General features: G+C 48.0%; 1 protein-coding gene across 1 annotated transcript in view; it reads right to left on the bottom strand.

Moving 5' to 3' along the window:
- The window catches only part of LOC146058049 (polyunsaturated fatty acid lipoxygenase ALOX15B-like), a 154,071-nt gene that overhangs the window by 5,116 nt on the left and 123,534 nt on the right, over positions 1 to 25,421 (bottom strand). Inside the window, exons 10-11 of the mRNA XM_083170012.1 lie at positions 17,121 to 17,207; positions 13,510 to 13,679 (exon numbers count right to left, since the gene is read on the bottom strand). Coding sequence (XP_083026138.1) covers positions 13,510 to 13,679; positions 17,121 to 17,207 — 257 coding nt within the window. The remainder of the gene's footprint in view (positions 1 to 13,509; positions 13,680 to 17,120; positions 17,208 to 25,421) is intronic.

Here is a 25,421-nt window from a genome sequence, read left to right as displayed (position 1 = left end):
TACACAGTGCCCACTGCCCTAGCACACACAGCCCCCACTCCCCATTATACACAGTGCCCACTGCCCTAGCACACGCAGCCCCCACCCCTCATTATACACAGTGCCCACTGCCCTAGCACACACAGCCTCAACTCCCCACTACAGACAGCCCCCACTGCCCATTCATTATAGACAGCACCCACCGTTTTCCAGCCGATTTGCATGCTGTTCCATCATTGCACACCTTGCATCGCATCACATGCAATATAGCGGCGTGCAATGCATGCCATGCGATGCATGTGATGCGATTCGATTTTTAAATGTACAAGCAGCCTGATGGGTGCTTACAATGTTAAATGCACCCCCATTGTTAATGTCACCCCCACTATCAACGCCAACCCAAAGCGTGGCGAGCGCAGCGCAGGGCGTGGCGAGCGCAGGGCGTCGGTACGCGTCCTCCGACCTTTTCATACCCCCACTATCCACGTCGGCGGGGAGTTGATTTTAGATAGTGTGGCGAGCCCAGCGAGCTACCGAGCCCGAAGCGCGGCGAGGGGACGCGGAATACATGTAAAGTAATCCGCGTCCGCTCGCCACGCTTCGGGCTCGACGTGGATAGTGGGGGTATAAAAAAAAGGTCGGAGGATGCGTACCGCCGCCCCGCGCGGGCTCGCTGCGCTCGACACGCTTCGGGTTGGCATTGATAGTGGGGGTGGCGTTGACAATGGGGGTGCATTTAACATTGCGAATCGCATCGCATGCAACTTGGCAGGGGCATTTTCCCAAAAATCACATTGCATACCATCGCATACTACCTGCAAGGATGGAAAAGCATGCAAATCGTCAGGAAATGGCCGAAAATCGAATGCGATATCGTATACGATTTACATTACATCGGGCGCCCTGATAATACACAATTACCCAGGAAAAGGATATACAAAATGTGGCGCTTTTTTGATGAAAAGGTTTATACGTTTAATAACATCATTAAAATACAAATATTACTCTTTGAAAAAGCTCATACTGGAGCGAAACGTGTTAGAGGATCCAAGTAGTTTTGGTTGGTGTAGTAGAGTAACGTGGCGCTTACTTATCGGGATCTGCCTGGTCTGTACCGAAAAGGGTTTCCCAAAACCCTACAGGAAGTAATAGTTGGATTGGTGGGTGGTATAGACAACTTGGCGCTCCCTTATAGTTTGGACGGGTGGTGATGTATACTGTGGGGACTTCTATAATGGTGAATGAGAAAATCACTTCCCTGATTTTTGTATGATGTCTCCTGTATGTGATTCCTCACTCCTTCACTGTCTCCCGTTGTCACGCAGTCAGGGAGGATCAGACATAAAGATAAAAAATACACAGCAATGTGAAGTGTCGTTTAAATGAAAATATTTCTAAATAGCGTTTTCCTCTGGGATATAGATGTGTTAGGTGGCGTACCAAACTCACACAAATATCGAAAGGTATAAATACATCAAGGTATCTTTATCCTATTGTATACGATGGCGTACCATTACTCACGTAGATTCGTGATGAGTGACACATCAAGGTATCTTTTCCTTTTTTGTGGTTTATTTTCAATAAAAGAATTTTATGTCAACAAATACATCAATTAAAAAACGGATGAGAAGTGGTGAGTGCAAAAACAGAGCTCACTGCGGTTCCAAGGTGGGTTCAAATCCGGATATTTTCCCCACAGTGTACAGCGCAGGATAACTGGTTTTACTTACCTTCCTTCTCTCCGTGTATAGTACACTAGACCTGGATCAACATGTTTCGGGAGTTGTACTCCCTTCCTCAGGATGCCAGGAAAGTGTGGAAGGTTCCCCTTATATCCCTGAGTCCACTTCCGGTTCCGGGTGATGTGACCTGGAAGTGAGTTCGCTCCTTTAATGTCCCCGTTTTGTTTATATTTATGTTTGGGTCTACAGATTTGACTATCTATCCTTTTAGAGTTTTTCACATTGGTGTTTCAGTGGGTTTTTATTCTTCTCCGGCTCTCCACGCTGGCCGGGAGAAAAGCCGTTACCGGAAGTCGCGATGCGGCACTGTTGCCGGAAGTTCTTACGTAGTTGCTAGGAGTCTTTCTCCTGTGGTCGCGGGTAACGATCTTCAATGCACCGTGTTCCACTTCCTGCTGACTTCACTTGAGGGCGGAAGTGTGCGGTGCAGGCACTCGCTGAGATGGATAGTATGCAAATCAATGTGGTTCTGGCCCTTCATAAGGTGCGGAGGTGCCTCTATCCATTTTCTACTATGAGAGCATGAGAGAGATGTTATAGATTAGGGGGTGGATCAAATTGCACAAAAAATGAAATAAAATTGGAAAATAAAATAAAAATAGGGGATATTGAGAATGACTATCGAATATAAGTAGGAAACTGAGAAAAGATGAAATTGAAATTTAGTGATTTGTAATAAATGAAAATAAACATAAAAATATATAAAAAAAAAAATGAAAATAAAAATGATAATAATAATAATAATAATAATAAAAATAAAATAAAAAATAAAAATAAATGTAAATATAAAAATAAAAATAAAAATATATAAAATAAAATAATATAAAATAAAATAAAATCAGAAATAATAGATAAGTGAGAAATAATAAAATAAAAGAAAAAGAAAAAGAAAATAAAAATAAAAATAAATGAATAAAGAAAAATAAATATAAATAAATAAAGAAAATAAAAATAAAAATAAATGAATAAAAAAACTATTCGCATAAAAAAGTGTGATGAAGGTTTACAGGAACCATTTTATTTCAAAGTCTTGATTAAGACCCATTGGTGCTAATGTTTTGAGTTTGTATATTGTTTTCATCTCAGCTTTTGCAAGATTTCTTTCTAAATTCCGATCTTTCCAAGTGTTTGTGATCTTGCGAATGCCTAGAAATTGTTTGATCTGATTGGTAGAACAGTTATGTTTGATTTTGAAGTGTTGAGATAAGTTATGAGTAAGTAGTCCTTTTTTATATTTCGTAGGTGTTCAGAGATGCGTACTTTTAGGGGTCGAGTGGTTCTGCCTATATAGCTCAATCCACAAGTGCACTCCACAAGATAGACCACATTTGAGGTTTCGCAGGTTATGAAATCATCTATCTTGACAGTAATTTGATTGACGGTTACTTCTGTTATTTTGGATGTTTCGGATTTTATATGTCTGCATCCTATGCACATTCCGCAACGGTGGAAACCTTTGGTGCGGATTGTCATTCTTCTGTCTTCTGGTAACGCACTTTTTACCAAGTGATCTTTAAGGTTCTTTGTCTTCCGATAGATAAACTTTGGTCTACTCGGAATGATGTTTTTGAGTATGGGGTCTTGTTGTAATAGGTGCCAATTTCTTCGGAAGATTTGTTCCACTTGTTTGTGATCTTGATCAAACTTTGTGAAGAATGCAAACTTGAACTCTTCCTTATTTTTGCTTTCTTCCTTTCTTTCTTTGTTGTTTTGTAGGATTATTCTTCTGTCCTTCTGATTGGTTTCTTCTATAATTTGATCCAGAGTGGTTTCGTTATATTCTTTGGCAATAAAATCTTCTCTCATTTTTTTTATTTGTGTTTGACATATGGCTTCATTACTACAATTGCGCTTTAGGCGTAAAAATTGACTTTTGGGGACTCCCTTTAGCCAAGGATGGTGATGCTGGCTATCGATGGGTATGAAAGTATTCACATCCGTTGGTTTTTGATATGTTTTAGTTTGTATAGTATTATCTTCTATGTATATTGTTAGATCTAGAAAGTTTATCGTTGTTTTGCTGAGACAGAAGGAGAACTTGATGTTTACGCTGTTTTGATTGAGAGATTCCGTAAAATGTTGCAAATCGGAAGGGAAGGAGAGGAAACCGATTTGCAATCTCTCAATCAAAACAGTGTAAACATCAAGTTCTCCTTCTGTCTCAGCAAAACAACGATAAACTTTCTAGATCTAACAATATACATAGAAGATAATACTATACAAACTAAAACATATCAAAAACCAACGGATGTGAATACTTTCATACCCATCGATAGCCAGCATCACCATCCTTGGCTAAAGGGAGTCCCCAAAAGTAAATTTTTACGCCTAAAGCGCAATTGTAGTAATGAAGCCATATGTCAAACACAAATAAAAAAAATGAGAGAAGATTTCATTGCCAAAGGATATAACGAAACCACTCTGGATCAAATTATAGAAGAAAACAATCAGAAGGACAGAAGAATAATCCTACAAAACAACAAAGAAAGAAAGGAAGAAAGCAAAAATAAGGAAGAGTTAAAGTTTGCATTCTTCACAAAGTTTGATCAAGATCACAAACAAGTGGAACAAATCTTCCGAAGAAATTGGCACCTATTACAACAAGACCCCATACTCAAAAACATCATTCCGAGTAGACCAAAGTTTATCTATCGGAAGGCAAAGAACCTTAAAGATCACTTGGTAAAAAGTGCGTTACCAGAAGACAGAAGAATGACAATCCGCACCAAAGGTTTCCACCGTTGCGGAATGTGCATAGGATGCAGACATATAAAATCCGAAACATCCAAAATAACAGAAGTAACCGTCAATCAAATTACTGTCAAGATAGATGATTTCATAACCTGCGAAACCTCAAATGTGGTCTATCTTGTGGAGTGCACTTGTGGATTGAGCTATATAGGCAGAACCACTCGACCCCTAAAAGTACGCATCTCTGAACACCTACGAAATATAAAAAAAGGACTACTTACTCATAACTTATCTCAACACTCCAAAATCAAACATAACTGTTCTACCAATCAGATTAAACAATTTCTAGGCATTCGCAAGATCACAAACACTTGGAAAGATCGGAATTTAGAAAGAAATCTTGCAAAAGCTGAGATGAAAACAATATACAAACTCAAAACATTAGCACCAACGGGTCTTAATCGAGACTTTGAAATAAAATGGTTCCTGTAAACCTTCATCACACTTTTTTATGCGAATAGTTTTTTTATTCATTTATTTTTATTTTTATTTTTATTTTCTTTATTCATTTATATTTATTTTTCTTTATTCATTTATTTTTATTTTTATTTTCTTTTTCTTTTTCTTTTATTTTATTATTTCTCACTTATCTATTATTTCTGATTTTATTTTATTTTATTTTATATTATTTTATTTTATATATTTTTATTTTTATTTTTATATTTACATTTATTTATTTTTTTGGTACTTGTGAGTTATCCGGGCTGCCGATTTTTTCATCGCGCCCGAAATCGTGGGCATCGCGTCGGTCGTGGTCGTTATAAGGAGCCGCGACGCGATGCCCACGATTTCCCATAGACAGTAATGTTAAAAGACACGATGGACCCGATTTCCGACACGATTTCCCATAGACAGTAATGTTAAAAGACGCGATGGACCCGATTTCCCATAGACAGCAATGTTAAAATAAAATTACAATGTGAAATTGGCCAATATGTTTTTAAAAAAAATGTTTCATGGCCCCCCACCACCGTTAACGCCACCCCGCTATTGACGCCAACCCGAAGCGTGGCGAGCGCAGCGAGCCCGCGAGGGGCAACGATACGCGTCCTCCGACCTTTTCATGCCCTACTATCCACTAGGGCGTGGAGTGAGAATAGAATAGTGTGGCGAGCGCAGCGAGCCACCGAGCCCGAAGCGTGGCGAGCGCAGCGAGCCCCGCGAGGGGACGCGGACACCTTCACAGGTATCCGCGTGCCCTTGCGGGCTTCACAGGTGTCCGCGTCCCCTCGCGGGGCTCGCTGCGCTCGCCACGCTTCGGGCTCGGTGGCTCGCTGCGCTCGCCACACTATTCTATTCTCACTCCACGCCCTAGTGGATAGTAGGGCATGAAAAGGTCGGAGGACGCGTACCGCCGCCCCTCGCGGGCTCGCTGCGCTCGCCACGCTTCGGGTTGGCGTCAATAGCGGGGTGGCGTTAACGGTGGTGGGGGGCCATGAAACATTTTTTTTAAAAACATATTGCCCAATTTCACATTGTAATTTTATTTTAACATTGCTGTCTATGGGAAATCGGGTCCATCGCGTCTTTTAACATTACTGTCTATGGGAAATCGGGTCCATCGTGTCTTTTAACATTACTGTCTATGGGAAATCGTGGGCATCGCGTCGCGGCCCCTTATAACGGCCACGACCGACGCGATGCCCCCGATATCGTGTCTTTTAACATTACTGTCTATGGGAAATCGGGGGCATCGACCGACGCGATGCCCCCGATTTGGAGCTAAATCGTGGGCATTGCGTCGGTCGGGTGTCCTTAAGTTAACCAAACTTAAGGACAAAATCGGCAGCCCGGATAACTCACAAGTACCATTTTTTTTTCATTTATTTTTATTTTTATATATTTTTATGTTTTCATTTATTACAAATCACTAAATTTCAATTTCATCTTTTCTCAGTTTCCTACTTATATTCGATAGTCATTCTCAATATCCCCTATTTTTATTTTATTTTCCAATTTTATTTCATTTTTTGTGCAATTTGATCCACCCCCTAATCTATAACATCTCTCTCATGCTCTCATAGTAGAAAATGGATAGAGGCACCTCCGCACCTTATGAAGGGCCAGAACCACATTGATTTGCATACTATCCATCTCAGCGAGTGCCTGCACCGCACACTTCCGCCCTCAAGTGAAGTCAGCAGGAAGTGGAACACGGTGCATTGAAGATCGTTACCCGCGACCACAGGAGAAAGACTCCTAGCAACTACGTAAGAACTTCCGGCAACAGTGCCGCATCGCGACTTCCGGTATCGGCTTTTCTCCCGGCCAGCGTGGAGAGCCGGAGAAGAATAAAAACCCACTGAAACACCAATGTGAAAAACTCTAAAAGGATAGATAGTCAAATCTGTAGACCCAAACATAAATATAAACAAAACGGGGACATTAAAGGAGCGAACTCACTTCCAGGTCACGTCACCCGGAACCGGAAGTGGACTCAGGGATATAAGGGGAACCTTCCACACTTTCCTGGCATCCTGAGGAAGGGAGTACAACTCCCGAAACATGTTGATCCAGGTCTAGTGTACTATACACGGAGAGAAGGAAGGTAAGTGAAACCAGTTATCCTGCGCTGTACACTGTGGGGAAAATATCCGGATTTGAACCCACCTTGGAACCGCAGTGAGCTCTGTTTTTGCACTAACCACTTCTCATCCGTTTTTTAATTGATGTATTTGTTGACATAAAATTCTTTTATTGAAAATAAACCACAAAAAAGGAAAAGATACCTTGATGTGTTTCACTCATCACGAATCTACGTGAGTAATGGTACGCCATCGTATACAATAGGATAAAGATACCTTGATGTATTTATACCTTTCGATATTTGTGTGAGTTTGGTACGCCACCTAACACATCTATATCCCAGAGGAAAACGCTATTTAGAAATATTTTTATTTAAACGACACTTCACATTGCTGTGTATTTTTTATCTTTATGTCTGATCCTCCCTGACTGCGTGACAACGGGAGACAGTGAAGGAGTGAGGAATCACATACAGGAGACATCATACAAAAATCAGGGAAGTGATTTTCTCATTCACCATTATAGAAGTCCCCACAGTATACATCACCACCCGTCCAAACTATAAGGGAGCGCCAAGTTGTCTATACCACCCACCAATCAAAGTGTTAGAGGATCCGTCACCCCTGGAGAGAGAAATTATTCTTGGAGTCCACTAGCATCTCCACACATGCGCCCCAACTTTGGCTGACTTCGCCAGACGCATTGGACATACAAGCAGTACTACACAGACGCTGAACTACAGTAATATTGTTGACGGCGGTGCAGCGGGTGAGAGACAGTGGCGGAGATACCGTAAGGCAGCCCCCGCCACTGCTTGGGGGAGCGGGGGCTGCATGGGCGCCGGGTTTCTAATTTCAATCCACGGCTCCCCACTGATGAAAGCCGATTAGTTAGCTGTATTAACCAATCGGATCCTTGTTGCGCCTGGCCTGCGCTGCGCTGTACTATCAGTCAGCTTCACTTCAACAAGATGGCTGAGCTTGCAGGCCAGGCTCAGCGCCGTGTATACCGTCTCATCCTGTCACCCCTGCGCCCGTTCCAGCAGCAGCCGCACCGCTCCGGAGTTTTATTAAAGGCAGATGGCAACTTTAGTGCTGTCCATCTCCCTTCAGTGTTCTGCTACCCATCGGCAGCCAGCAAGGTGAGAGGCTGTGTTTTACGGTCCTAGGGTCCGGGGAGTTTGTGCATTGATGATGTGGGGCAGACACTATCTTTGTCACAGCTGTCTGCCACAGGCATTTGACCTGTCCCTGCCACCAATCAAGAGGCTGTCACACTCACACACAATGTGATATATATATATATATATATATATATATATATATATATGTGTGTATTATCTCCTATATATTTGGCTACATCTGTCACTCAAAGTGGGTGCCTGTGTCTATAATGCTCTGTTCCTGGACTTTCCTCTTAATGTGTGATTGCCTTCATCTGTGCTGAACACCTTTCTGAGAAATTAACCTGTTTAAAACAGGTGATGGCAATCATACATTAAGGGGAAGTCTAGAAACAGAGCATTGTGTCCCTCCTGGAGAGGGTCATGTTGGGAGGTATGTGACAGAGAACCAGCCCAGTGAGCCCACAGACAGTGCCAGACACCCACTGCCTTCCCATGTTGCCCAGCACTGCTACTCCACAGCCACCAGGTGAGCGCCCCCCTCTCGCGATTTGCGGCAAAACCTCCCCCCCCGCGTGCCCCCCCCTCCCGCGATTCGCGGCAAAAATACCCGCTCCCCCGCGACCCCCCCTACCGCGATTCGCAGCAAAAACACCCCCGCGACCCCCCCTCCCGCGATTCGCTGCAAAAAGAACCCCCCCACGACCCCTCCCGCAATTCGCGGCATAACCACCACCCCGCGACCCCCCCCTCCTGCGAATCGCGGCAAACCCTCCCCCGTGACACACCCCCCCCCCCGATTCGCGGAAAAAACACCCCCCCACGACCTCCCTCCCGCGATTCGCGGCAAAAAGAACCCCCCCGCGACCCCCCCTTGCACGATTGGCGGCACCCCCCCTGCGACACCCCTTCCGCGATTCGCGGCACCCCCCCCCCCACACACACAATTCGCAGCAGCCCCAGGATTAAATGGCACATGCAAAACACTGACATGGCTATGGTCGACAATGAAAAAGGTTGACATGAGTTTTTGAAGATTTATTTTTAATTTATTAAATTTTTTCATATTCATTGTCATGTGTCGACATGGACACCAATGAAGTGGCACACTTATGTCATCATTTACATGTGTTGACCTTTCTGTGTTGATTTTTTCTTGTGGCGATTCGCGTCACACCCCCCGCAACCCCCCCTCCCGTGATTCGCGGCACCCCCCGTGACCCCCCACCTCCCGCAATTCGCGGCAACCCCCCACCGGAACCCCTGTGAACCCCGCCCTCCCGCGATTCGCGGCACCCACCCCCGCGACCCCCCCTCCCGCAATTCGCGGCACCCCCCCGTGATTCGCGGCAGCTCCAGAATTAAATTGCACATGGAAAACACTGACATGGCTATGGTCGACAATGAAAAAGGTTGACATGAGTTTTTGAAGTTTTTTTGTCATTTTTTTAATATTTTCATATTCATTCTCATGTGTCGACATGGACACCAATGAAGTGCCACACTTATGTCAACATTTACATGTGTTGACCTTTCTGTGTTGATTTTTTTCTTGTGGCGATTTGCGTCACACCCCCCCCACCCCCCCCCCCATAACCCCCACTCCCACGATTCACGGCACACACACACACCTCCCCCGCGATTCTCGGCACCCCACCCCGTGACCCCCCCTCCCGTGATTCACAGCACACCCCCGCGACCCCCCCTCCCATGATTCGCCGCAACCCCCGCCCCGTAACCCCCCCCCCCCCCCGCGCGATTCTCGGCAGCTCCAGAATTAAATTGCACATGGAAAACACTGACATGGCTATGGTCGACAATGAAAAAGGTTGACATGAGTTTTTGAAGGTTTTTTTTTTTCATTTTTTGAATGTTTTCATATTCATTCTCATGTGTCGACATGGACACCAATGAAGTGCCACACTTATGTCAACATGTGTTGACCTTTCTGTGTTGATTTTTTCTTGTGGCGATTCGCGTCACACCCCCCCCACCCCCCCCGCAACCCCCACTCCCGCGATTCACGGCACACACACACCCCCCCGCGATTCTCGGCACCCCACCCCGTGACCCCCCCTCCCGTGATTCACGGCACACCCCCCGCGACCCCCCCTACCATGATTCGCCGCAACCCCCGCCCCCGTAACCCCCCTCCCGCGATTTGCGGCAACCCACCCCGCGACCCCCCTCCCGCGATTCTCTGCAATCCCTCCCCTCCCGCGATTCGCAGCATCCACCCCCCCCACAACCCCCCCTCCTGCAATTCGCGGCACCCCCGCGACCCCCCCTCCTGCAATTCGCGGCACCCTCCGCGACCCCCCCTCCCGCGATTTGCGGACACCTAAGTTGCAATACAGGGCATCTTTCATACAATTCTAACCATATTTCTCATATACAAACGTTCACAAATTAAGGGGGCGCAGCCCCTTACGACGGTGTGAAGAGCGCCCGTAGGGCGCGATGTATCACCTAGTACATATATATATGTGTGTGTGTGTCTGTGTGTTTATATGTGTATATATATATATATATATACAGATGGGTCTTTTGCCATCCTTGCTGGCGGGTCGCCAGAACGTACGCGCTGGCGACCCGCCAGCAGCCTCGCCAGCGAGGAGACTGAGACGCGCGTGCGTCTCACGCGCACGCGCGTCTCAGTCTCCGTCGCTAGCGCGACGGAAACCCTGTCCGTCTCCGCCTCAGGGAGACGGACAGGGCTAGGGGGGTTAGTGGGGGGTGCGGGCAGGCGGCGGGGACCCCGGGTTACCGCCGGCAAGCCGGCGGGGACCCGGGGGAACGCATCGAAGCGCCGTCGGAAGGGGACGCGCGCGCCTCTCGTGCGCGCGCGTCCGCTTCTCACCGTCGCCATGGCGCTGGCGGGGGATGGCGGCTGGCGACGCCAGCGCCATCCCCTGCAAAGATGGGACAAGACCCATCTGTATACACATATACTGTATATGTGTGTATGTATATATATAAATCTAGAATTTGTAGAGAGGCAGGCACTCACCAACACTGAGATTTTGTGCAAAAGCAAAGTAGTATTTATTCGTCACATCATAGGGACATCAAATAGGCATCGACGTTTCGACCCACAGCAGGGGTCTTTGTCAAGATCATCAACATGGGTACACCAGACAAGATATCTTGTCTGGTGTACCCATGTTGATGATCTTGACAAAGACCCTGCTGTGGGTCGAAACGTCGATGCCTATTTGATGTCCCTATGATGTGACGAATAAATACTACTTTGCTTTTGCACAAAATCTCAGTGTTGGTGAGTGCCTGCCTCTCTACAAATTCTATGTTTGGATCCAAAAATCCTCTAAAGTGGAGCACCGCCCTGTATCTCCTTCCTATGGACTGAGTGCGGTTCTTCCAAAGTATATATAAATCTATATATATATATATATATATATATATATATATATATATATATATATACAAAAACACACACACATATATACTTATACATACATACACACACACACACTGTATGTATATATATATATATATATATATATATATATATATATATATATATATACCAGTTCGCCACACCTATGAAGAGGTGATTCATAGTGTTGTATCAATATAAGTGTTTGTGTAGGTAGGGACTGCACTGCTTTGCCCGGGGACCATAATGTTGTTAAGATGGCTCTGGGCCGGTGCACTAAGTGTCGCAGACAATTACGGTGTGTGTGGCATATTGTGTATTGAGCAATACAGTGTCATGCATATTGTGTAATATGGTATAGCATAATGTGTTATGGGTATTACGGTGTTTAGCATACTGTGTAATGGGCATGACAGTGTTTAGCATTATTTGTAATGACCATTACGGTGTGTGGCATAATGTGCAGTGGGCATTACACATTAAACCGAGGCCACACACCCTTTGTTGTAATGTGGGGGGGCGCCAGATTTTTTTGGGCTTGGGGGAGCAAAATTTATAGCTACGCCACTGGTGAGAGACGTGGCACGGCCTGACACACAGGCACTCCGTATTAGCTGGAGGTGAGACCACCCACTGCTGCGTGTGAGAGACACGGCAGTACCGGACTGACAATACACTGCTGGACTTAGGTGGGTCCACCTCATCTTGCACCATCACCCCAAACGAGCAGGTAGTAGTACTGAGGGCAGTGGAGTGTACACGGAATAGCCCCTCAGTCTCCCTGCATTCCTTACTCCGTCACACACCTTACAATTGGAGTCTGTGAGTATTGCACTAAGTGGAGCACCTTTCCCCCCATTCAAAGACACTTGGATAACATCTTACCGGCATTTTAGTGGACATTCCTTCACAGATAAATATAAAAAAATGGAATAGTACTATCCCGGGGTCTACTTATATATACATATATTTTTATTATCAGTTATCAATCAGATGTGTGGGGCAGTGATTCAGTCATATTGCACTTCATGGAATATTAGCGCAGACATTGGGATCTTTCTTTTGTTGTAAAATACAAATATAAAAGTAAAAATACATAAACCACTGACAATAAAAAATTAATATATATATATATATATATATATATATATATATATATATATATATTTATTCATAAAATGAACCACTAATTGGTTAATCTGGACCGGATTTATAACTGTGTGCATAGCCCCCACTTTCCCACAGTAGTACATACAGCACCCACTCCACCTAATAGTATATAAAGCCCCCACTCCTATTATATACAGCCCCCACAACCCCCAGTACACACAGACCCCACTGCCAATTATAACACAGCCCACACTCCCCTAGTAGTAGTTACAGCCCCGAATGCCATTATACAGAGTCCCCACTCCTATTATACGCAGCCCCCACTCCCCGTTATACACAGCCCCCACTCCCCCTAGTAGTACTTACAGCCCTGACTGCCATTATACAGAGTCCCCACTCCTATTATACGCAGCCCCCACTCCCCCCAGTAGTAAATACAGTCCCCACTCCCCGTTATACACAGCCCCCACTCCCCAGAGCACTCACTGGACAGTGTGGAGGGGAGGAGACAGTTCACCGCAGGCAGAGACAAGGAGCAGGAAGAGCAGCTCTGATGTGACTTCATATAAGCAGGAAGTGCAGCACGGCCACTGCTTCCCACAACCCCGCGGTGGACAGCTGTAAAGTCTTCCCTGCAGGCCCCACCCCTGGCTACTTCTGGATGCGCACATGCGCAGTCCGAATTTTAAGGCAAAGGTCCCCAAACACCGGGAGGACTGAGGGGATGCGCGGGGCAGGGGGAGGCTACTGTAAAAGTCAGGAGCCTCCCGCTGAATGTGGAAAGGAAGGCAAGCCTGGTGGCAATGTAATTAAACATTAGAAAATGTCATAATTTCCCTCTAGGTGGGCAGCTGGAACAGAACAGTGTTTCTCAGAACTACCTTTCCACAGCCAACCAGATCTTCATCCCATCCTCCCTGTAGAGGTAATTGGGAATGGTCTCCACTCCTCTTGCCTTGATGTCATCAGGGAGACAGATGCTGCTGTAAGTGACCTCTTCCATTGCTTTTTTCAGCAGTATCGGAATCCCTCCTTTTCCAATTGCTATAGCCTGGATAAAAAACAACGTGCTGCATGTGTGTTCTGGTGTAATACTGTAGCTTCTATATTTAGGCCAGATATTAAGTGACTAGGTGATTCATCGCGCCCTACGGGCGCTCTTCACACCGTCGTAAGGGGCTGCGCCCCCTTAATTTGTGAACGTTTGTATTGTGAGAAATATGGTTAGAATTGTATAAAAGATTGCAACTTGAGTTATAGGTGAAATGTGTTAAATAGAGAGCATATGATGTGGAAGGGGGTGTGCATTGTTTTGTTTAATTAAAAAGCGGTTACAGAGTAAGATGTACATTGATAGTGTGGAGGGTACAGTGACTGACATTTGTAAGTGTGGGGGGGGGGTGTGCGTGTTGTTTAGGTGTGTGTGTGTGCAATAGTATAGTAGGGTATTTTAAGTCAGTGGCTCCCCACTGGCGGAGGTCACGACACAGGAAAACAGGAGGCTGGGTAGTGATAGGGGTGTGTGGGCATAAGGGGGACTAAAGAGGAGGGTGGGGGACACTGTGCAGCTTCTGCCAGTGGGTGAGGGTCCAGTGTGGCAGCACAGGAGTACAGGACGGTGGCCCTGAGTCAGTGTCTCCTCCTACTGGGTGGGAGTTAGGGTGCATGAGAGCAGGAGGCTGGGTGGTAAAGCATGATAGGGGAATGTGGGCAACACAGGGTGAGCGACTTCCCACTGGCGGAAGTTGCGGGGCAGGAGAACAGGAGGCAGGGCAGTGATAGAGGTGTGTGGGCATGAGGGGTAGTAAAGGTTTTTTGCTGTTGCAGAGTAGGGATGGGCATTGGTGCAGACGTCATCGATGGTTGGCATTGATGGCGATTTTGCACCATGCCATCGATAGTAGTAACATATTACTTGGATAACCATCGAAAATATCTGAATGAATAGGCCGTGGGTCAATCAGAACTCGGTGGCGGGACTTCCGGGTGTGGGGGGGCGGAGCTATGCTCCGTGTCCCGGCACCTTAAAAAAATGTGAAACTTGATTGGTTCTCCTTTGCCATTGATGTAGGGAAACCATCTGGTCCTCCCACATTGATGGCAAAAGTATTCAACATCGGCCATAAACCATTGATGATTTCAAATCATTGATGGTCGATGGGCATCCCTAGAACTGGAGGAGGGTGGGGGACAGTATGCAGCTCCCGGCAGTGGGAGAGCGTCTCCTCGCACTGGGAGGGAGTAAGGGGGTGTATGAGAGCAGGAGGCTGTATAATAGTGGTACTGTATGTGGGCAAGACATTGATAAAAGTTGTGGCGCTTGTGCAGAGGACCGTGGGGACACTCTGGCAGTGGGGGGCCTTGAATCGCTGGAAGGGGGGGTCCGCAAATTGCGGGAGGGGGGTTGTGGGGGTCAGTGAATTGCGAGAGGGGGGTTGTGGGGATCCGTGAATTGCGGGAGGGACGCATGGGGTGACGTGAAAAGAGGGAGGGGGGCGCGGGGGTCCGCGAATTGCGGGAGGGGGGCGCGGGGTGTCATGAATCGCGGGAGGGGGAGGTCGTGGGGGGCTGCGAATCGCGGGAGGGTGGGGTGCCGTGTGTCACGGGGGGGCGCGAATCGCGGGAGGGGGCACCGGAGGTGCTGTGGGGTTCCGTGAAGCGCGGGAGAGGGTCCGCAAATCGCAGGAGGGGTTGCGAGGGGGGCCGTGAATTGCGGGAGGGGTCGGGGGGGGCAGCAAAGCACGGGAGGGGGCACGGTGAATTGCGGGAGGGGGCGCGGTAGTGCCGTGAATCGCGGGAGGAGGCTTGGGTCCGCAAATCACGGCAGGGGGGGGCACCGTGAATCGCTGGAGGGGGGGTTGCGGGGGTCCCGCGAATCGCGGGAGGGGGGGTCACGGGCGTCCTGCGAATCGCGGGAGCGCGGGGGGGTAAAATTGCGGGGGGGCGCAAATCGCAGGAGGGGGGTGTCGCGGGGGTCTTGCGAATCGCCGGAGGGGGGGTCACGGGTCCAGCGAATGGGGGGAGGGGGGGTCGCCGGGTATCCCGCGAATGGGGGGAGGGGGGGTCACGGGGGTGCCGCGGGGGTCCCGTGAACTGCGGAAGGGGGGCTTGCGGGGTCCCGCGTTTCGCGGAAGGGGGTGGTCACGGGGGTCCCGCGAATTGCAGGAGGGGGGTGTCGCGGGGGTCCTGCAAATCGCGGGAGGGGGGTTGTCGCGGGGGTCCTGCGAATCCCGGGAGGGGGGGCGCGGGGGTCCCGCGAATGGGGGGAGAGGGGGGGGGCATGGGGTGCCACGAATCGCGGGAGGGGGGGTAGCGGGGGCCCCGTGAATGGGGGAGGGGGGCGCGGGGGTGCTGCGAATCGCGGGAGGGGGTGGTCACGGGGGTCCCGCGAATTGCAGGAGGGGGGTGTCGCGGGGGTCCTGCAAATCACGGGAGGGGGGGTGTCGCGGGGGTCCTGCGAATCGCGGGAGGGGGGGCGCGGGGGTCCCGCGAATGGGGGGAGAGGGGGGGCATGGGGTGCCACGAATCGCGGGAGGGGGGGGTAGCGGGGGCCCCGTGAATGGGGGAGGGGGGCGCGGGGGTGCTGCGAATCGCGGGAGGGGGGGTCGCGGGGGGCCCGCGAATGGGGGGAGGGGGGGTCACGGGGGGGAACGCGAATCGCGGGAGGGGGGTTGTGGGTGTCGGTTTGCTGGCAGAGGGGGGGGTGCGGGAGTAATGGTGGATGGTAGCTGTGGAGTAATGGTGGATGGTGGGTGTGTACTGAAGCCCTGGCTGGGCGGGGGGAGGTGATGTCAAGGGGGTAGGATCTGGATGTGTAGAACGTTATACACATAGAACACTTTTCCCTGGAGGGGGCGGATTTGTGTATCCTGCTGGGCGGGAACGTTACCTACACAGGGGATGAGTGACAGATCTGGCTAAATATATAAGAGATTGTAAAATTTTATATGTAAAGGGCCCCATACACCAGCAATTAATTGCGACAAATCTCCGTTCTGGAGATAATTGTCACAATTAATCTTTAATGTGTGGGCTCCCCCTTTTGGCGATCCCAATCAAAAATTTATAGGGATCGCCAATCGATTGCTGAATCAGATTTTTAAACATGTTTAATAATCTGGTATTATCTGCGGTTGTTTTTTATATGTGTGGGCATTCCCAATTCGTCTTCTTCTTCTATTTACATTATGAAAAGAAGTAACATCTGAAATGACAATCGATTGAGGTGATGTATGGGCACTTTCCAGATATGAAGATGCAATCTTTAGATGGGAAAAATCTGCCGATCACTGAAATAAATCTGTAGTGTGTGGGCAAGTCAAATAGATTGTAGAATCCATTTATCTAGGAAAAAAAAAACACTGGATCTGGGAAACCATTAATTGTGATTGCTGATGTATGGGGACCATAAGCCAAATCCTAAATAGACTCAAAACCCTGTTAGCTGGCAAACTGTTCTGTAACCATTGTACAGTGTGATAAATGATCTCACCTGATCAAAGAGGGCCCCAGGACCAATGAGAGTAGATCTGGCAAGGACATTGATCTCAAGGGTGTAGCGAAGATGTGGAATAATTAGCTGGGAAAATAAAAAAATATTGCCATTAGGATTCCATCTGATATAGACCTTTATGAGCAACCAATATATTTTGAATACAGAAAAAAATAAATCGATTTATTTCGAAAATAAATCTTGCTCGGCAGTAGCATCTATCTCCCCTGCCTTTATCACCCCCCTTCTACTCTGTCTCACCTCTCACCCTCAGCCCCTCTCTCTGTGACACCCTTTCTCTTCGTGACACCCTCTCTTTCTTTCTCCCTCTAATGATGACACTGTCTCTTTTTCTCATCAATCTTTCCCCACCTCTCTCTCACTTCCCCACTCCCCCATCTGACTCCCCCACCTCTATCTCTCCCCCAGGGCTCTTTTTGCTCAAACCCCCCCCCCCTCTTCTCCTCTCTTTCTCTCTCCTCCTGTCCCGCTCACTCTCCCTTTTTACTTTCTCCCCTGATCTATCTTTCCCCTTTCTTTCTCTCGATTCTCTCACCCCCCATTGTCTTTGCCCCTAGTGTCTCTTCCTCCTTCTTATCTTTCTCGGTACTTGTGTATTATCACGGCTCCCACGATTTCCATCTTATGGCATCTTATACAATTTGAAATTGTATACCATTGTATATGGCATACAATGGCCATATACAATGGCATACAATACCAATGACCTGCTGTCAGCCAAAGGGTCACTTCTCCCTGCTTATCCTTTTGGACCTATCTGCTGCCTTTGACACTGTGGATCACCCTCTCCTCCTCCACACACTCCAAAACATTGGCCTCTCTGGCACAGTCTTCAACTGGTTTTCCTCTTACCTCTCCAACCGTTCCTTCTCAGTCTCTGCCTCTGGCTCTACCTCACCACCTTCTATCCTTCCTGTCGGGGTCCCTCAGGGTTCCGTCCTTGGCCCCCTTCTGTTCTCTCTGTACACCTCCTCTCTGGGTGCACTCATTAACTCCTTTGGCCTCCAATATCACCTCTATGCGGATGACACCTAAATCTACCTCTCCTCTCCTGATCTATCCCCCACTGTTTTCTCTCAGGTTTCCAACTGCCTCTCTGCCATCTCCACCTGGATGTCTGAGCGATTTCTGAAGCTGAATATGGACAAAACCGAACTTATCTTTCCCCCACCCAGAGTTATGCCCCCTACTAATATCTCTATCACTGTTAACAACACCATCATCTCCCCCGTTCCCCAAATCCGCTGCCTGGGTGTCACTCTTGACTCCTCCCTCTTCTTTGCAGCACACATCCAAGCCCTGGCCCATTCTTGCCGGTTCCAGTTACACAACATTGCTCGCATCAGGCCCTTTCTCTCACAGAGTGCAACTAAGCTGATCATCCACTCATTGGTCATCTCACGGCTCGACTACTGCAATGTTCTCCTCACCGGCCTCGCTCAATCCCAACTGGCTCCTCTCCAATCTGTCCTCAATGCTGCAGCCAGGCTTATCTTCCTCTCCCGCCGCTCTAATTCTGCCACTCCCCTTCAACAAAATCTACACTGGCTTCCATTCCCCTACAGAATCCTCTTCAAATACCTCACACTCACATACAGGGCCATCTCTAATTCCATTGCTCCATATATCTCTAACCTCATCTCCATTCATACACCCTCCCGCCCTCTACGGTCGGCTGACGACTGTCGTCTCTCCTCCACCCTGATCACTGCTTCCCATGCTAGAGTACAGGACTTTGCCCGTGCTGCACCCCTTCAGTGGAACGCACTCCCTCGCTCCATTAGACTCTCCCCGACCTTGCAAAGCTTCAAACGGGCACTGAAAACTCACCTATTCCTCAAAGCATACCCTTCCACTGCATAAACCAGATGGTTCTCCAACCCCTTGCCTGTTTACATCCTGCTATCTAACCACCACCCACTCGCTTGCACCTCTTGTAATCTGTCAGTCTCCCCTTCCTACTAGATTGTAAGCTCCTCCGAGTAGGGCCCTCTTCCCTCCTGTTGTCAAAGCCCTCTTCTCTTCACATGTCACTCACAGCTCTTCTATACTCCAACACTCAGTGACCATCTTTGTCCGCATACTCATCTCCATCATTGGCTTCTAGCCTCTAGTTGTATGTTGATTGAGTCCTCACTACTTATATCCAAGCTGTAATGTGCATTGAACTGTGCGCTCTTTATTTGTACTGTATTCTTGTTATTTATTCAATGTTATGCCAAGCTTTGTCTCCCTGTATTGTTCATTTGTAAGGCGCTGCGAAACACTTGTGGCGCCTTATAAATAAAATTATAATAATAATAATAATAATACGATGAGATGAGATTTTAAATTGTATAAGCACACTAATGGGTGCTTTCAAGGTCAATTGGTCCCCCTATAAGATTTGTAATTGTATAAGCACCCTAATGGGTGCTTACAATGTTAAATGCACCCCCACGCCACCCCCACTATCAACGCCAACCCGAAGCGTGGCGAGCGCAGCGAGCCCGCGTGGGGCGGCGGTACGCGTCCTCCGACCTTTTCATACCCCCACTATCCATGTCGGCGTGGAGTTGATTTTATATAGTGTGACGAGCGCAGCAAGCCACCGAGCCCGAAGCGTGGCGAGTGCAGCGAGCCCCGCGAGGGGACGCGTAATACTTTACATGTAATACGCGTCCGCTCGCCACGCTTTGGGCTCGGTGGCTCGCTGCTCTCGCCATCATCTGATCTCATCTCATCGTATGCCATATACAATGGTATACAATTTTAAATTGTATAAGATAGGGTCCCATCGCAGCACATCTCATCTCATTGCATACCATCTTAAGCCTTATGGTATGCAATGAGATGGGATGAGATGGGAGCCGTGATAGTACCTCTTTCTCTTCCCCATCTCTTTTCCCATGCTTCCCCCTTTTCTCTTTCTTCTCTTTACCCCTCACTCTTTCTTCTCTTTACCCCTCTCTCTTTCTTCTCTTTACCCCTCTCTCTTTCCTCATTTTCCATTACTCTCTTCCTCCCACGCAATAACCGTTTTCACATAATCTAACTCTGTGTCCCCTCGGAATAACTTTCTGTATGACTGTACATGTTCCCCCACCTGTTTATATTGTTTATTGTTTATACTGTATGCTGTCTACTTGTTACCCACCTGGCTGCTGCACAGCAAACCAAAAACAAATTCCTAGTATACGCAAGTATACCTGGCCAATAAAGCTGATTCTTTCTTTCTTTCTTTCTTTCTTTCTTTCTTTCTTTCTTTCTTTCTTTCTTTCTTTCTTTCTTTCTTTCTTTCTTTCTTTCTTTCTTTCTTTCTTTCTTTCTTTCTTTCTTTCTTTCTTTCTTTCCCTGTCTCTCCGCCTTTCTCTTCCTGACACCCTCTTTCTCATTTTCTCTCTTTTTGATACCCTCTATATCTCCTTATCTCTCCCTGACATCTTGTCTCTCTTTCATTTTCTCTCTTTCTCTTCCTATCTCTCTCCTTGACACTCTAACTCTCTTGCTCCACTCTTTCTCTCTCCCTGGCATTCTCTCTCACTCATACTGCCTGTGCCGTATCAGTCCAGGGGTGATGCTAGGTGTGTCGTGTCAGTCCAGTGGTGATGCTACCTGTGCCGTATCAGTCCAGGGGTGATGCTAAATGTGCCATATCAGTCCAAGGTGATGCTACCTGTACCGTATCAGTCAAGGGGTGATGCTAAGTGTGGCATATCAGTCCAGGGGTAATGCTACTGTAGGTGTGTCGTATCATACGAGAGGTGTTGCTAAGTGTGTTGTGTCAGTCCAGGGGTGATGCTTCCTGTGCCGTTTCAGTCCAGGGGTGATGCTACCTGTGCCGTAAGAGTCCAAGGGTTATGCTAAATTTGCCTTATCAGTCTAGGGGTGACGCTACTTGTGCTGTATCAGTCATGGGGTGATGCTAAATGTGCCGTATCAGTCCAGGGGTGATGCTAAGTGTGCCGTATCAGTCCAGGGGTGATGCTAAGTGTGCCGTATCAGTCCAGGGGTGATGCTAAGTGTGTCGTGTCAGTCCAGGGGTGATGCTAAGTGTGTCATGTCAGTCCAGGGGTAATGGAAAATGTGCCAAATTAGTCCAAATTAGTCCAGGGGTAATGCTTCCTGTGCCGTATCAGTCTAGGAGTAATGCTACCTGTGCCTTATCAGTCCAGGCGTTATGCTAGTTGTGCCGTATCAGACATGGGGTGATGCTAAGTGTGTCGTGTCAGTCCAGGGGTACTGCTAAGTGTGCCGTATCAGTCCAGGGGTGATGCTAAGTGTGTCGTGTCAGTCCAGGGGTGATGCTTAGTGTGTCGTGTCAGTCCAGGGGTACTGCTAAGTGTGCCATATCAGTCCAGTGTTTGTGCTGCCCACTTGTGTGGCTTAGCATAGTCATCCAGCAACAGAAACCTCGGTGCAACCTTTTGGCTTAAAAACAATATTGTGAGGTGTGGGGTGTTCAGAATAGACTGGAAATGAGTGGAAATTAATATTATTGAGGTTAATTCTAGCATAGGATTCAAAAATAAATGCAGCGATTTTTATGTTTTTTAAAAAAAAATACAGTTCCAAAACACGAAACATGAAACACTGAACACTTGATGTTTTGCAACAGATCCAAAAAACTGCCGGAGACACAGATCCAAAACACGTTTCATGAAACACTAAAAGTGGTTGGTGCACATCCTTACATTGAAATCATGTTGCTCATTGTTTTCAATTATTTTATGATTATTTGTTTTAGGTATTATCCCTTGCTTACTTGCTGGAACAAATCTGGACATTGTTTGTGAGGTATAATTTTTCATAGTTTCCCAAGGTAGACATTGGATAATGTCATTGACAGTTTTGCCTGATGCTCCCCCCAACAGTAACTAAAAAAAACTATTAAACTAGTGTCCTGGAATGTAGAAGGGTTGAACACACCTGTTGAATGTAAGAAAATGTTAAGAATTCTTAAAAAGTTTCAAACTGATATAGTTTTATTAAAGGAGACTCAATGGAACTTAAACGATTCAAATACTCTAAACAGGGCAGGATTAACAAATGGGGCGGTTGGAGCAGCAGCTTCAGGCCTCCCATTAAAAATAGGCCCACAGGACACTGACAGCTTTGACACAGACTGCCAGTCGCCTCCCTCTCTTCCATGCCTCCCTCCTCTGTCTCCAACACTTTTACCTGTCTGCAGGGCCGGACTGGCCATCTGGCACTTCTGGCAAATGCCAGAAGGGCCGATGGCCATATGGGCCGAATTTGAGTCCCCGAACATCTCTTCTCTTGAGCGGCGCTGGCCGCGGCTTTAAGAATATGGCCGCCGGCTGCAGATAGTACAGAGGGCGGTACTGTGGGCGGGACGAGGGGTCAGAGGAGAAGGAGAAGGCTTCCTGCTTCCAGCTTGACGTGTGTGTCCAGCGGCGGCAGCTTGACGTGTTTGTCCAGCGGCGGCAGCTTGACGTGTGTGTCCAGCGGCGGCAGCTTGATGTGTGTGTCCAGCGGCGGCAGCGAAGACAGTGACAGCTTTGCCAGTGTACAGGTGGATTATAATTGGTAATAGGAGATGAGCATGTTATTCTTCAGCCTGAGCCTTTTTTTTTTGTCTTCTACAGTTTCTGTATGAAGACTGTAATTATGCCAGTGTGCCTGTGTAAAGCATATGCAGGTAGCACATGTACAGGGGAGAACAGGACTGAGTAGTCAGGACACCACATGCTTCTCCTAGAGAACTTTCTGAGAGAAGCCTGAGGTGTCCTGACTCAGGGGCGGATTGGGAATCAAAATTGCGCCTGATTTTTTTTGGGGGGGTGGCCTAGTGATATGGGGGTGTGGCCTATTTCAATGAGGCCACACCCCATTTTCAACGCTGTGGGGTATGGCTAGTGGCTCTCTAAACTACTGGCTATGTCGCCAGCCCCTCAGGATGCAGAATAGGCGGCATGGGAGGGGGGACACAGGGTGGCGTAGGGGGACAGAGGGGAGACGCAGCGTGGCATAGGATGTGGGGTGGCGGAGGATTCAGGTAGGGAGGGGGGAAGCAGGGTGGCGGAGGAAGCAGGGTGGGAGGGGGGGTATGCAGGGTGGCATATATATAATACCAAGGGTCTGTCACTCCCAATAACCAAACAACAATTGCCTGTGTGCCCTCACAGAGAGAAAATCATATAGCAGCAGAGGTGCGGCACTCCAGAAGTTAATGAAGACAGTATTCAGTCAGATAACCACGTTTCAGTTCTATTGAACTTTTTTCAAGTGTCAACATGCATAAAGGTTGACATGGGGTTAGGTTGACAGGGTCATTTGTTCGACACAGTCATTTGGTGGACATGGGGAAGGTCGACAGTCAAATGGCCGACATGGGGATTTTCACGTTTTTTTGTCCCCAATGTTGACATGGACAACAGTGTCAACTGTTGTCCATGTCGCCAAGCTTTCGGCTTGGTGGTAGTGGTCCACCATGTGAATACCCTCCCCCAGGACCAACGTGTCTGGCAGAGATAGGGAGAGTAGAGATGGGTCGTTCGCGAACGATGCAAATCTTTTGAACGGATCCCATTTAAGAACGAGTGAGCCGCCGATCCCAAAAAGGTGATCCGTCGTTCTTTTACTTTCAGTTTTGTTTTTTATTACAATGCATTTTCCTAATCTCAGCACTGCCATCTGTGGCAGCTGAGATGTACTAACGCCGGAGACTGAAAACCCCGGGCGGCTCACTGACTTGGTTCCGGGCAGAGGGAGGGGGAACTGGCGCTGGGAGGTGCTGCGTGCGCATGCGCGGCAGCCCTCCCGCGGCCATCTTTGATTTGGCCAAAGTGCCTCGGCCGCTACTCGCGGCCCGGCCAGCCCAGTGGGGGAGCGCCGCAGCCCCTTTCAGTGAGTTTTGGGCCGGCCCACCGGGAAATGGCCCAATTTCCCGGTGGGCCAATCCGCCGCTGTCCTGACTCCTCAGTCCTGTTATTATGCAGGGGGAGCAGCCTATGTGTCCAGTTCTTTTGCAGGTGGAGCAGCCTTTGGTGTTCTGTTACTGAGCAGGGGGAACAGCTTGTGGTGGTCAGTTATTGTGCAGGTGGAACAGCCTGTGGTGTTCTGTTAGTGTGCAGGGGTGCAGCCTGTGGTTTCCTGTTATTATACAGGTGGAGTAACCTGTGATGTTCTGTCATTATACGGGGGGGAACAGCCTGTGGGGTCCAGATTGTGTCATATTCTGTAATGGGCATTACGGTGTGTTCCATAATGTGTAATGCCTCCATTTTCTGATGCCACGCCTCCTTCCCATGAGACCATGCCCTCTTTTTTGCTGCGCTGCTTTGCCGCGCAAGGGTCCCGCCTGCTTTAGGTGGGCCTGTGTGCTCAAAATGCCAGGGCCGATTTCTGGTCCCAGTACGGCCCTGCCTGTCTGTACTCACTTACAGAGCCAAGCAGGCAGTGTGGTGGCCACCCACCCCTTCAGCTCCTCTCCTTCTCCAGGGTCCTGAGCCTGCCTCTTAAAGTCACAAGCTCCACCCCCAGACTACCCGAGGAACTGCTGCTGCTGCAGGAAGCCTGGTATTGTCATTTATTCTATGTAATGTCATTTATTCTATGATGGCTACTTGATGAGTAGCATTGATTAGTGTGTATGTGTGTGTGTGTGTGTGTGTGTGTGTCAGGGGTTAAAGCAGTGGCGTAACCATAAATTTTGCTCCCCCCTGCTAAAAAATTTGTAGCGCCCCCCCCCCTCCCATATATATATATATTGCCAGGATGCATGTACTCACTAAGAGAGTGGAGAGAGACAAAAGGACAACAGAAAGAGAAAAGACATGGGAGAGAGAGAGAGAGAGAGAGAGAGAGAGAGAGAGAGAGAGAGAGAGAGAGAGAGAGAGAGAGAGAGGACAGCAGAGAGAGGACAGTGGAGAGAGAGATAAGGACAGCAGAGAGAGAGAGAGATAAGGACAGCAGAGAGAGAGAGAGAGAGATAAGGACAGCAGAGAGAGAGAGAGATAAGGACAGTAGAGAGAGAGATAAGGACAGCAGAGAGAGAGAGATAAGGACCGCAGAGAGAGAGAGAGATAAGGACAGCAGAGAGAGAGAGAGATAAGGACAGCAGAGAGAGATAAGGACAGCAGAGAGAGATATAAAAACAGCAGAGAGAGAGAGAGTTAAAGACAGCAGAGAGAGAGAGAGAGATAAAGACAGCCGAGAGAGAGATAAAGACAGCAGAGAGAGAGATGAGGACAGCAGAGAGAGATAAGGACATCAGAGAGAGATAAAGACAGCAGAGAGAGATCAAGACAGCAGAGAGAGAGATAAAGACAGCAGAGA

This window comes from Crinia signifera, chromosome 2 (genome assembly GCF_055691185.1).
Source record: "Crinia signifera chromosome 2, ASM5569118v1, whole genome shotgun sequence".
Lineage (NCBI taxonomy): Eukaryota > Metazoa > Chordata > Amphibia > Anura > Myobatrachidae > Crinia > Crinia signifera.
Note: the sequence above shows the minus strand (reverse complement) of the source record. Positions and strands in the feature narration are given on the sequence as shown.